The sequence below is a fragment of the Octopus sinensis genome, linkage group LG11 (genome assembly GCF_006345805.1).
Source record: "Octopus sinensis linkage group LG11, ASM634580v1, whole genome shotgun sequence".
Taxonomy (NCBI): domain Eukaryota; kingdom Metazoa; phylum Mollusca; class Cephalopoda; order Octopoda; family Octopodidae; genus Octopus; species Octopus sinensis.
In genome coordinates, this window is record NC_043007.1 from 25,219,099 (window position 1) to 25,233,212 (window position 14,114).

Here is a 14,114-nt window from a genome sequence, read left to right on the forward strand (position 1 = left end):
ATAGCATTACGGAGGTCCTGTTGCTGGATGCCTGTATCCCTGGAGATTACATCAAGGTAGGAGAGTGTGCGCCCTCTGGTATTGCGAGTAGATGGCTTCCAGAGGAGAAGAGTAGAAATTACTTCTTTTTCAGTGTACTTCAGTGCTACTTCACTCAGTGTAACTTGCACTTTGCACTTGGTGCATTGCTATCTGTTAAATAACAAACACTGAACCTTTTTATAGTTTTTGATTTTGTAAAAATATGGATGACATGAAGTGACAAAAAAGACAAGAAGAAGGTACAAGGTGCAGGGAAGGCAAGAGCAGAGAGATGAAACATTAGCTTAACCCTATCATTACCAACCCGGCTGAAACCGGCTCTGGCTCTGAGTACAAATGTCTTGTTTTCATAAGTTTTGAATTAAAATCTTCCACCAAACCTTAGTCACAATTTATGTTCCTAACACTAGCTTAATGCTATACTCTTACTCTTTTACTCTTTTACTTGTTTCAGTCATTTGACTGCGGCCATGCTGGAGCACCGCCTTTAGTCGAGCTAATCGACCCCGGACTTATTCTTTGTAAGCCCAGTACTTATTCTATCGGTCTCTTTTGCCGAACCGCTAAGTGACGGGGACGTAAACACACCAGCATCGGTTGTCAAGCAGTGCTAGGGGGACAAACACACATACATACACACATATATATATATACATATATACGACAAGCTTCTTTCAGTTTCCGTTACCAAATCCACTCACAAGGCATTGGTCGGCCCGGGGCTATAGCAGAAGACACTTGCCCAAGATGCCACGCAGTGGGACTGAACCCGGAACCATGTGGTTGGTTAGCAAGCTATTTACCACACAGCCACTCCTGCGCCTGAAGCCACTCTTGCGCCTGAGTTATTTTACTAAATTCTTTGATATATTTAAAGAAATTGAAAGAAACACAGAGCATCTCAAAATAAATACAGTAACAAAAGGGTTAAGCATAGGAACAACAGTGGAGAAGAGAAATGAGGCTGAAAGAGAATGCAATAAGTTTTAACAACAAATGAGAGAAAGAGAGAGAGAGAGTGAGAGACAGACAGACGAAGTTTCAGAAAACGGTAATTATTGTGTTTTAATTATCAACCATGGAATTCTTATGGGTTCAACTAGTTGGCACAGGAATGGCTGTGTGGTAAGAAGCTTGCTTCCCAACCACATGGTTCCGGGTTCAGTCCCACTGTGTGTGACACCTTGGGCAATGTCTTAAACCAAAGCCTTGTGAGTGGATTTGGTTGACAGAAACTGAAAGAAGCCCTTCATGTGTGTGTGTGTGTCTGTGTCTGTTTGTCTCCTACCTCCTCTTGACAACCAGTGTTGGTGTGTTTCTGTCTCCGTAACTTAGCGGTTCAGCATAAGAGACCAATAGAATAAGTACCAGACTTAAAAAAAGAAACATACATAGAGGGGTTGATTCACTTAACTAAATATTCTTCAAGGCACTGCCCCAGCATGGCCATAATCAAAAAACAAAATAGACAGTTTATATAACTTCTGTACAAAAGATCACTTTATCCTTTTTTTGTTATATGATTTTTTTTCTTTTCTACTTAATTATCAAATATTATCTTTTTGTTTGTCCTTAATAACTAGTGTGTACCTTGATAAAACCAAGATATGATAAAAACTTTCCCCTTTCCTCTGCCACTACACCACCCCCTCTTCAACTACTGGGTCATATATATATAAAAAGTTGATTACTTAAATAAACAATTGCTCTGGAATAATTGGTGTTTCTAGATCTTATTCAATACAGAAATCTTTAAAAATTTACTGTAAGTAATTTAATGTTGTCTTTTTTGAAAAACTCTCTCTTCAAACTAGCATTTGTATTATTGTTTATGTGACAAATAAAGGCTGAGGAAGCCTATGATCCTAACACTATCTGCAACCTTGTGGCCCTAGGTGATAGCTTTCTTTATTTTTTCCATCTTGTTCTACTCTGCTGTATAGAGAATCGGGTCTTATCCATATATACTCGTTTATCACAGAAGCTACTTGTAGGTAACCAACATAACTTCCCAAATGAAAATTACTTCTAGCTCGACAACATGCAACTTTTGTGGCCCTTAATGATAGCTTTTTTAAATTTTTCCATCTTGTTCTACTCTGCTGTATAGAGAACTAGCAGTATCGCCGGCATTGCTCAGGTTTGTTTTGACCCTTTAGAATTGGAATTTTTGGAAAGTAAAAATTTTGCATTGTTATTCTCTTTAAGTGAACATTTTTCTGGTTGAAATATACCAAAAAATGGCAACACAGCAGTCAAAAAATCGTAAAAAATAGGGATTTTCATAGAAAAAAAAGCACCTTTTTGATGTAAATAATTTTTGGTGTTAACATGGTCCGATTTGAATTTTTTCTTCTACGGAAGGAAGAGCAAGCCTTCTTCTATCATACTCTCAATTTTGGTCAACTTGCGCCGCAGGGTCTCAGAGGAAATAGTGTTAGTTGAAGGCTACCAAACCTGCCATACACAGACAACTTCAGCTTTATATATAGAGAGATTGGGTCTTGTTCATATATACTAGTTTTATCACAGAAAATTACTTCTAGCTCGACAACATGCAACTTTTATGGCCCTTAATGATAGCTTTTTTTTTTTTCCATCTTGTTCTACTCTGATGTATAGAGACAATTCTTAACAACATGCAACTTTTGTGGCCCTTAAGGGTAGCTTTCTGGTTTGCATTAAAAATACATTTATGATGATGACGCCAAATTGTACAGTCGTGGGAAAACTGCAATGTGTGTGATTTCCTGATTGACATGCTAAATTTCATGAGGGAAATAACATATGTGTAATTGTTCAAGTAGTGCAACTAACTTGATCATGAACCATGCCTCATGTGACCTGCTTCTCAAATTTGTTGCAGGCGTAGCTGGTATGATAAGAAGCTTGCTTCCAAACCACGTGGTTCTGAGATCAATCTCATTGCGTGGCTGGTCAACCAAAGCCTTGTGAGTGGATTTAGTTAATGGAAACTGAAAAGAGCCTGTCATATATGTGTGTGTGTGTGTCTGTGTGTGTGTGTCTTTCTATCTGTGTTTGTCCCCCACCATTGCTTGACAAATTATGTTAACCCTTTTGTTACTGTATTTCTGTTGAGATGTTCATGTTTCTTTCAATTAATTTAAAATATAACAAAGAATTTAGTAAAATAACTTGGTTATTATTAAGCTAGTGTTAGGAACATAAATTGTGGCTAAGGTTGGTGGAAGATTTTTATTCAGAACTTATGAAAACAAGACATTTATACTACTGAGCAAGAGCCGGTTTCAGCTGGGTTGGTATCAAATGATGTTAATATGTTTATGTAACTTAGCAGTTTGGCAAAAGAAACCAATAAAATAAATACTAGGCTCCAAAAATAAAAAAAAAAAAGAAGCTCTGGGATTTGATCATCTGACAAAGAATTATTCAAGGTAGTGCTCCAGCATGGCTGCAGTCTACTGACTGAAACAAGTGAAAGATAGAAGATAAAAAATACCTGGCATAGTATTTTTTTTTAAGTTCTTAAATTATTTTAATGACTTACTAAAAGTTACAAAAAATTTTTAATGAGTTGTTTAAATAATTAAGAACTTTAAAATAAATACTACCCTACTTCTGACCTCCATCTTTGTCAGTGTACATCTCTCTCTCCCCCACACTTCACATTATCTCCCTATTTCTCATTATCTACAGTTTTATGATACTGTTGCTCTCTACCCACCAACCCATCCCTTTTCATGTAGTGCCCCCAATCACTTCCTTCTTAAGCCACAGCTATTTTTTTTACATTCCCACAAACTGAAGGCACACAGCTTTGTGGTTAAAGTGTTCAGCTCAGGATCATAAGACTGTGGGTTCAATTCTTGGTAGTATGTTGTCTCCTTGAGCAAGACACTTTATTTCATGCTACTACAGACAACCGGTGATTTTCACACGCTGATGATGAGTCAATACCCAGAAACTCGGGTCCGCATGTATCACGTCAGGCTGGAGATGGGAAGGATGGCTTCCCTTTGCAAATACTGATAGAGCACAGAAAGTGTGTCAATAGCCAGTGGAGGAGGTGTCTTCCTGGGGCTACAAGCTACAGTATCATCCACCCTTAAGGGTTAGCCACATTTAAGTGGCATATATACTTCACGATGTCATGCAGCTAGATTGGGATTAGTCGTTGCCTACTAGGGGCTCTTACATACCCGGGCTATGCTGCTAGTGTCCTATAAATTCCACACAGCATTGGTTTTGTTGTCTCATTTTATTAACATATACATGTGTGTGTCATCATCATCATCATCGTTTAACGTCTGCTTTCCATGCTAGCATGGGTTGGATGTATGACTGAGGGCTGGTGAACCAGATGGCTGCACCAGGCTTCAATCTTGATCAGAGATTTATTTATACCTCGCTCAGAGATCTATTATTGCTATATATACAATATATATATATATATATATATATATATATATATATATATATATATATATATAATCATCATTGTTGTCTAATGTCCGCTTTCCATGCTAGCATGGGTTGGATGATTTGACTGAGGACTGGCGAACCAGATAGCTGCACCAGGCTCCAATCTTGGTTTGGCAGAGTTTCTACAGCTGGATGCCCTTCCTAACGCCAACCACTCCAAGAATGTAATGGGTGCTTTTATGTGCCACCAGCACGAGGGACAGTCAGGCGGTACTGGCAGTGGTCACGGAAAATTGTGTTTTTTTTTTTTACGTGTCACCTGCTCACTGGCACAAGTGCCAGTAAGGTGACACTATATATATATATATGGCAAATAAAAGACAGAAGATGGAATATACGAGAATTTCTATTATTAATCATGACAGTTGTTTCAATACATCCAGCATCGATCCCTCATGGGTGGGACAATCAACAACTGGTTCAGGAGCATCTGGCGGTGCAGATGTATCTCGTCCGGTGATAAATAGATACAACTCGTTAAAATAATAGTTCTGCAATGTAACTCCTCATTTTGTACAAAGAAAAGCGGCCAGATGGAGGAATTATCTTCATTTATATAGAAGATCAAAAATAAAATCACAGATGGTAAAAAAAGAGAAACAAGTACATAATCCAGCGAGAAAATTATCAAAAATATATATATTATAGGCGCAGGAGTGGCTGTGTGGTAAGTAGCTTGCTAACCAACCACATGGTTCTGGGTTCAGTCCCACTGTGTGGCATCTTGGGCAACTGTCTTCTGCTATAGCCTCGGGCCGACCAAAGCCTTGTGAGTGGATTTGGTAGACGGAAACTGAAAGAAGCCCGTCATATATACTGGTTCAGGAGCAGTTAACTGGATTAACTGTTGAAGTGGACGGACGTCTATTCGTTTCTCTCCCAAGTCAGTAGCAAGCTACACAGCTTCAAAACTAACTGACCTTAAATATATATATATATGTAACCACGTGTTTGCCTACAAACCCGTAGTACGTTTTCATTTAACTACAAATTGTTATATACACCTGTTTTTCTTTTAATATCCTCAAACAACCAAATAATCAAAACTCACACCCTTAAGAGAGAACATTTATATATATATACACTTCTTTAACTCCCAAGAAAGAATATATATATTTTCAAAAATCAAAAGGAAAACAAACAAAGAAAAACAAGCATGACTAACTTGCGGCCTGCAACAGACGAAATTGGTCTGATAACGAAATTGATGTTTTAATAAACACATGGCTCTCTCTTTCCAAACAGAAAATCTAAATGTCTTGTGTTTGAATGAGATTGCCGAAAAAAAACATCACACGATCCGTCAAACAGATTCGTAGCAAGTTGAAACATATCGAAGTATCTTTCAAACTGATAAGAGGCCATTATGAAAAGCTTCTACATATTTTCACAGTTCAAGAACAACAACAGCTAGAAAATCAGCAGCCACAACAACAACAACAACAGAATGAGCTACTCCTGGTTCCCAGCACAATGGCTGACCCTGACATCGGTCAGGCACAACAACAACAACAACAGACACCGCAACAAGAACAACAACAGCCACTCCTCAACTCTAGCTTACTAGACGATTCACTAAATGCCAGTATCTTTTCACCGCTCTCACAGCAACCACCACAATTATCATCATCATCATCACCACCGCTGCCACCATCGTCTTCTATCACCAAAAATACCAACAGAAAACCAAATAAGAAACCACTGCCCTCTTCCCCCACATCACACCTCAATACTACTGCAGTAACAAAAACTTAAAGAACATAGGAAGCAGAATGCGCCCCCCACGGCACAAACAAGAAATCCCCAAATATGCCGCTATTCACTGCGCCAGAGACTCTGCACAAATAGTGACTGCATCTTCACGCATCTACCGGCACTAGACGCACTACCGGCCAAGGCCAAAGCACGCATCCCACAATAACATCAACACCACCAAATAGTAAATCGAAATTCAAAACACACACAACTCGGAGTCCCAAAATCTGCCAGTATTCCAACGTGAGAGAACATGTCTACTGAGTGACTGTCCCTTCACTCATCTTCCAGGGACCCGACGCACAAACAGAAACGGGGCCTCAAGCCACACACAACCTGAATAACAATAAAAATAGAAACACACCATGCTGCAGTAATGCTGGTCCAGTATTTTCAGGAAGACACAAAACAACAACAACAAAAGTGGAAACTACAACCCTATCCAACAGTGCAACCACACCTCCAGCCAAAAACTGCTCCCTAAGCAGGAAAATTCTTTTTTAGCCATGTTGAACATGGCAAAAGAGATACACAAAAACATTCTAGCCATCACTCAACACCATCCTATGCTATTACCCCAGTGCACCAATTCCCCACATTGCTGCCACCACAACACACACAAAAAATCCAAGCCCCCTGCAACAGTCAAAACCAGCCACTACACTAACCTCCACATTCCTACTCAATGCACAAGGTGTCAGCCCTTCCATCAATGCACAAAAATGGAAGGTCCAATTCATTGAAGACTGGGTTGGTAACCATTCACACCACATCCCTTTCTTCATTCTCACTGAGACCCACCTTGGCAACTCCCACTTGGAAGCCGAAGTGAGAGTGAAGAATTTCACAACCATCCGCGCGGATCGTATCGGCAGGAGGAAGGGTGGAACTGCCATTTTCCTGCATGATTCATTTACGGCAGATGGAAATAGTATATTCTCCAACGGCTACTGTGAATCAGTCACCGTGCACAACAAAGCCAATGACCTGACAGTATTGGGCTCTATAGGCCGCCCCAAAACACCCATACTGTGCTTTAAAGAATGCCTCAACAGCATTAAGTGCTTTATTCAACAGTGCCATTCTAGCAACATACTCATGATGGGAGACTTCAATCTACCCTGTGTTGACTGGACTACAAACTGTTTGAAACCAAGCACTCCCGCCTCAACCGCTGACAAAGAAGCAGCAGAGTCACTTTTCGACTTTACGAATGAGTTTTTCTTGTCCCAACTTGTCCTTGCACCAACAAGACATCAGAACATTTTGGACCTAGTGTTTAGTAACCACACTAACACTATACATAACGTTACAGTGGAAAAAACCCTTCTTTCAGACCATGACATGGTTCTCTGTAACATGAATTCCACCAGCCGAAAGCTAATCCTAGTTACCTTCCTCCAGCCCACCCATTTGACAACATGGATCTCCATAAAGCCAACTGGGATGCAATCAGGAACGAGCTATCAAATGTTGACTGGTCCTTTACACATACACACATCTCCACCAACCATAAAACATCTTGGCAGATCTTTGTAGACACCGTCACAGACATATGTGCAAAACGCTCCCCACCAGACCTGTGAACAAAAAGTGCAGAATCCCTCAAAACAGAAAAACCATTATCAGAAAAATAAAAAGAACAAACAAAAAATTAACAAACTAAAGTACTGCCAACAGCAACACACATTCGACGGCTATCGCACTGCTTGAATCCAAAAATATAACCTCCAACAATGCATGAAGACCCTCATCAATAACCAAAGATCAGCTGAGGAGAAGTGGGCCATTGAAAAAATCAAACTCAACCCCAAAGTGTTCTTTTCATTTGCGAGGAAACGCAGGGTCACTGTCTCCACTGTAGGCCCTCTAATTGACGAAACTGGCACTCTCCAAGATAATGCCAAATCCATGGCCGAGATACTGCAGAAACAATACTGCTCTGTTTTCAGCAATCCTGATATGGCCGATCTGGGCTGTATCAGTGATGTCAACCCCCAACCACTATATCGGACATAACGTTTAGTGCCCCTGATGTCTTAGCGGCGATAAACGAAATAAAACACAATTCAGCAGTAGGCCCCGATAGGTTCCCTGCTTGTGTCCTGAAGGTGTGTCGACACCAACTTGCATCTCCCCTTGCTAATCTGTGGAGAAACTCACTGGATGCTGGCTATATTCCAAAAACCTTCTGTCCCAGTCTGTTGTCCCAGTTTTCAAAAAGGGAAACAAGTCCCTTGCAGTGAATTACCGTCGATCGATCTCACTCACCTCTCATATCATAAAGGTATTTGAGAGGGTGGTGAGATCTCGAATAACCCAATTTCTGGAAGCAACAGACGGCTGATCTCCAACCAACATGGGTTCCGTAATGGAAGGGACTGCCTAACGCAGCTCCTGCATCACTTTGAGGACATTTTGAGAGCTTGGGAGAGGGCTCCAACACCGATGTCATCTACCTTGATTTCAGTAAGGCCTTCGACAGGGTCGTTCACAAGATCCTATTGAAAAAACTATCCAACATTGGTGTCTCTGGAAAGTTACTGAAATGGATTAATGTTTTTCTGACAGACAGATCTCAACATGTTGTAGTTGAAGGGGTAAAATCAAGCCCAGCCAAAGTCAGTAGTGGTGTTCCGCAAGGCACTGTGCTGGCCCACTTCTTTTCATCATTTACATTAATGACATTAATGACATCATCAAGCACAGCAACATAAAAATCTTTGCAGATGACTCCAAGCTACAGAAGGTCATAAACGAGGCGAGTGACCGGACATGCCTTCAGTCAGATCTACTGGCTGTTATCCAATGGGCAGAAAAAAAACAATATGCTGCTGAACGAGGATAAATTTGAGCTAATCCACTTTGGAAAAGAGGATGCCCTGAAACTCCCATACTCCCTTCCTTCATTGGTGAACTCTCTTGCGGCGTCCAACAACATCAGAGACTTGGGAGTAATTGTGGACAACAACGTAAGCTGGGCCACTCATATAAACACCAAAGTTGACATGGCCCGCAGAATGTGTTCCTGGATTCTCAGAACTTTCCAGTCGAGAGATATCCACACCATTATCCTTCTCTTCTCCACTTTTGCCCGACCCCACCTTGAATACTGTTGTCCACTGTGGTCTCCCCACACAATACAAGGTATCATAAAAGTTGAAGCACCTCAAAGGGCAATCACAAAAAAGATAGATGGCATGACAGGCCTCGACTATTGGGGTCGACTAGAAAAGCTAAAACTCTATTCTCTCCAACGTCGTCGTGAGCGCTACATCATCTGCATGATGTGGAAAATATTCCATCAGCATTGCCCAAATGATGTTGGCATCACCTTTAAGGTACATCCAAGGCTTGGGCCCCGTGCCATCCGCCCAAAACAAAAATCGCACTCTCATCTCATAACAACAATACGGCACAATTATTTCACCTCAATTGGCCCCACTCTCTTTAACATTACACCAAAACACATTAAAACAGAAACTGACCCTATAGGGTTCAAGAAGTCTTTGGACAGATTCCTTCAAGAAATCCCGGATAAACCCCCTACACCCGGATATGTCTCTGTAAACAATAACTCTCTACTTGAGTGGGCCATAGTGCCCAAATTCTGACTTGAAAGACTTCACCAGGTGGTGCTATTAAGTTAGACATGGCCTGGGCCAATAATGGCCGAAACCTATCAAAGTATCAAAGTATCAAAGTATATATGTATATATATATGTGTGTACGTGTGTTTGTGTGTCTGTATTTGTCCCCCTATCATTGCTTGACAACCGATGCTGGTGTGTTTATGTCCCCGTTACTTAGCGGTTTGGCAAAAGAGACCGATAGAATAAGTACTGGGCTTACAAAGAATAAGTCCCGGGGTCGATTTGATCGACTAAAGGCGGTGCTCCAGCATGGCCGCAGTCAAATGACTTAAACAAGTAAAAGAGTAAAGAGTAAAGAGTATATATATATTACATACCTTCCATTTTGTAAGATAGTAGGATGTGCTTTAGTGGAGATTTGGCTGGTATTTCTAACAAGTCAAATAACCACATAGATTCTCCTTCAAAACTTCAGCACAACCAGTTTATTGTTCTTGCATAAAAAGGTACTTTATTGTCTTGTATTTTATTTTTTTTTGTATATGATTTACTTTTAATAATGTTTTATGATATTTTGGTGGTTAAATCTAGTTATGCTCCAGTGAAGAACTCAAAGATGTCAACAGCAACGACGGAGAATATCTTAAATGAAGTCTTTGGACTGATTGAGAAACATGGAGAAAGTGAATATTTTGGAGAACCAGTCAGTATCAAGGAACATATGATCCAGTGTGCCATGTTAGCTGAAGAAGAGAATTATTCTAAAGAGGTGAGTTAATGAACATTGTTGTTGTTATTGACCTACCTTCCAGGTATTGTGTAACTCAGACTATGTTATCTAGTGTGTTTATATATATATATGTTACGTTAAGTTAAGTTAATTTTTTGGCTCAAAAATCAAAAAGCAAGGCCATGTAGGGGGATATGGAGTTATGTACAGGGAGGGTGTTCATGCAAAGAGTTCAGGCCATTTCTGGTCAAGAGAGACTGTAAACCGAGCGGTCATTGGCATCTTCACTATCTCGTCCGGCAGCTTATTCCACGGATCTGCAACCCAGATGGAGAAAGCCCCTCTCCTTTGATTGAGATGAAATCGTCGCAGATAGAGCTTTTCGGAGTGACCCTGCAGCCGACGCTCTGGAGCAGGAGTAAAGAACAGCTCTTTCGAGAGGTTACACTTTCCGCTTATGATGTTGTGGTCGTACCTATTTGGATATGAGAAGTATGGCCTCAAACCTCTGGTCTGGTTTTTTATTTCCTGCAAAATTGTGCTGCTGTTGATAATTTGCATAATGGAAATATATACTAAGCATTTAACACCTGTCATTGTGTTCCTTGTTGGACACTGAAGAGGCTATTAGCAAGATTATATAATATTTCAACAATGATTATGTAATCATGACAGAAATTAGTTGAAACACGTGTATGTTTAATAAACCATTGGATACCATAGCTGCTGTGTGTGTGTGTATGTGTGTGTATAAAAAATAAATGTGCCCTTTTAAAGCCTAGCCAGGCTCATGGGCCTGGTTTCCTGGTTTCAATGACATATGTGTTCCCCAGCTGGATGGGATGCCAGTCCATCGCAGCGTTACTCATTTTTGCCAGCTGAGTGGACTGGAGCAACGTGAAATGAAGTGTTTTGCTCAAGAACACAACGCGTTGCCTGGTCCAGGAATGGTCATTCACAACCATCATGTGATGTCTTCACAAGGTTATAAACACACACACAGATATGCAAAGAGCTTCTTTCAGTTTCCCTCAACCAAATCCACTCAAGGCTTTGATCAGCCTGGGGGCCAAACCAGATAACACTTGCCCAAGGTGCCATGCAGTGGGACTGAACACATACCTATGTGCTCGGGTAGTAAGATTCTTAACTAAACAGCCACACCTGTGTCTAAAATGAAATTAAATATGATATTTCACAATTTGTAGAAAATTGAAACTCACAGAACAATTATTTGCTAAGAATAATAAGTATGGTGAATGGCTTGTTAGGAACAAAAACAACGATTCTTCACCCAAAATTTGGAGTAAAACACTTGAATATTTTTGTGATTGCATTTTGAATTTTCCATCTTAATGCCGTAGATAACCAGACTTAAGTCAAACGTCATCACTGCTGATGACAGAAGAAAGATAACACATTGGCAATTAAAGAAGCTGATAAAGGAAGTGCAGATATATTGATTGTTCATGAATATTAAATGTTATAAAAATTTTGTTTTATCCATGCTAGAAGACAATGTACACTACAGAAGGGTTATAAATTATAACCAACAGAAATTGATGGAGCACCATCATCATTATCATTACCATCATTGTTTAACACCATCTTCTATGCATGCATGGGTAGAACAGTTCACAGGAGCTGGTCAGGTAGAAAAACTTCTCTATGCTACTCTGTTTTGGCAGGGTTTTTATAATTGGATACCCTTCCTAACACCAACCACCCCACAGAGTGGACTCGGTGCTTTTTACGTGGCACTAGCACAGGCGAGGTTAGTTTTGGCATGATTTTTACAGCTGGATGCCCTTCCAGGTGCCAACCACTTTACAGTTGGACTGGATGCTTTTTACATGGCACCAACACTGTCAGGGTCACCATGTATCTTACAATTTTGTTACACTTGTACCAAAAAGGGGGAAGGTGCTTGACTTAGTGTTTAATGTATTTGGCTCACAATCATAAAGTTCTGAGTTCAAATCCTGCAGCACTTAACGTATTTTTTGATATAGTGAAATTTTATACAAACATCCCTTCTCTTGCTACTATGGAATACGTAGAAGCAATAAAATTCTGTTTGGCAAATGATGTGAAAGAATTACCAGAACATAAGAAAATAATTAATAATTGAGGAATTCAAATCTACTTCCCAAAATAACTGTTTTGTGTTTGATGCCAACTATTACCAACAAAAATCTAGAATTGCAATGGTCACAAAAGTAGCTCCAGTCTACGCAAATTTAGTCATAAGATATATGGAGATTATGCTGTATCAATATTTGTAAAGAAACTACAGAAACTCTGTCAGCATATAAGAGAATACTGGAAAAGATTTCTACATGATTGCTTCATTCTTTTGAAGGGAAGCTTGGAGAAACTAAATGAATTTTAAATACTACTTAATGGAATAAATGATAAACACTAAAACGAAAAATTCCCTTGTTTGAATAGTTGATGTAAAGATAACTCTTTGGTTGTTTTATCTGTATTTGTTTTCCTATTTTTGTACTCTTTCACCTATTTACATAGCAATATGCTTAAGCCTGTTTTTTTTTCTCCACTTTTGTGGTTTTGATAATCTGCTGTGATAACATTTTTGCTCTCTCCTCTCTTTCCCTTTTTCTCTACCCTCCATCTTTCTACCTCTCTATTTTTGTCTCTCTATTTCCTCATTCATATACTTCTCTCTGTCTTTCTCTCTCTCTCTCTCTCTCTCTCTCTCTCTCTCTTTCTCTCTCTCTTCATCACTTTTCTATTTACTTACTTTTCCAGTGTTCCTCTTTTGTCCTACTTCTCTTCCAATATCATGACCTCCTTTTTCACTGACACCTTCCTTAAAACAACACATCTTCTCTGTTTCCTTTGCTACTCTCATTTGTTTATTTAGGGCCCATGCCTGAAACGTTCATATTTTCATTTTCCCCTGTTCAAGAGAAAATGTCTCACACACACTGTAAGACATACATCTAGATGGCCCCTTGACAGTTAAGTGCCTCAGTCATCGACATAGCACAGTGATCTATACCATTATATTCTATATACTTACATCTAGGTGGACTAGATTACTGACAATGAAATAACTTGGTCAGAGGTCACACTGTGGTGGTACCTACTTACAGTTAGATGGACTGAACTTTGGACAGTTAAGTGTTTTAGTCATGGACACATTACAGTTAATTATACCTATACTGTGGTACCTGCTTTCAGCTAGATAGACTGGGGTGTTGGCAGTTAAATATCTTAGTCTTGAACACGGTACAATGGACCATTCCACACCATGGGATCTACTCACAGCTTAGTGTATTGTTGATAGTTAAGTAGCTTGATCATGGAGTCATGAACTACAGACCGCACTGAGGGTCATAACTGTTTACAACTAGATGGACTAAGCTTCACCATCATCATCACCATCATCATCACCATCATCATCACCATCATCATCATCATCATCATCAGCAGCATTTAACATCTGTTTTTCATACTGGCATAGGTTGGATGGCTTGACAGAAGCTGGCAGAAACGTTAGCATG

General features: G+C 39.8%; 1 protein-coding gene across 1 annotated transcript in view; it reads left to right on the forward strand.

Annotated features, from left to right (window-relative positions):
* The first annotated feature begins 1,699 nt into the window (after positions 1 to 1,699).
* LOC115216972 (2-amino-1-hydroxyethylphosphonate dioxygenase (glycine-forming)-like) overlaps positions 1,700 to 14,114 on the forward strand; it is a 20,768-nt gene continuing 8,353 nt past the window's right edge. Inside the window, exons 1-2 of the mRNA XM_029786450.2 lie at positions 1,700 to 1,807; positions 10,446 to 10,623. Of these exons, the coding sequence (XP_029642310.1) occupies positions 10,471 to 10,623 (153 nt within the window). The 5' untranslated portion in view covers positions 1,700 to 1,807; positions 10,446 to 10,470. The remainder of the gene's footprint in view (positions 1,808 to 10,445; positions 10,624 to 14,114) is intronic.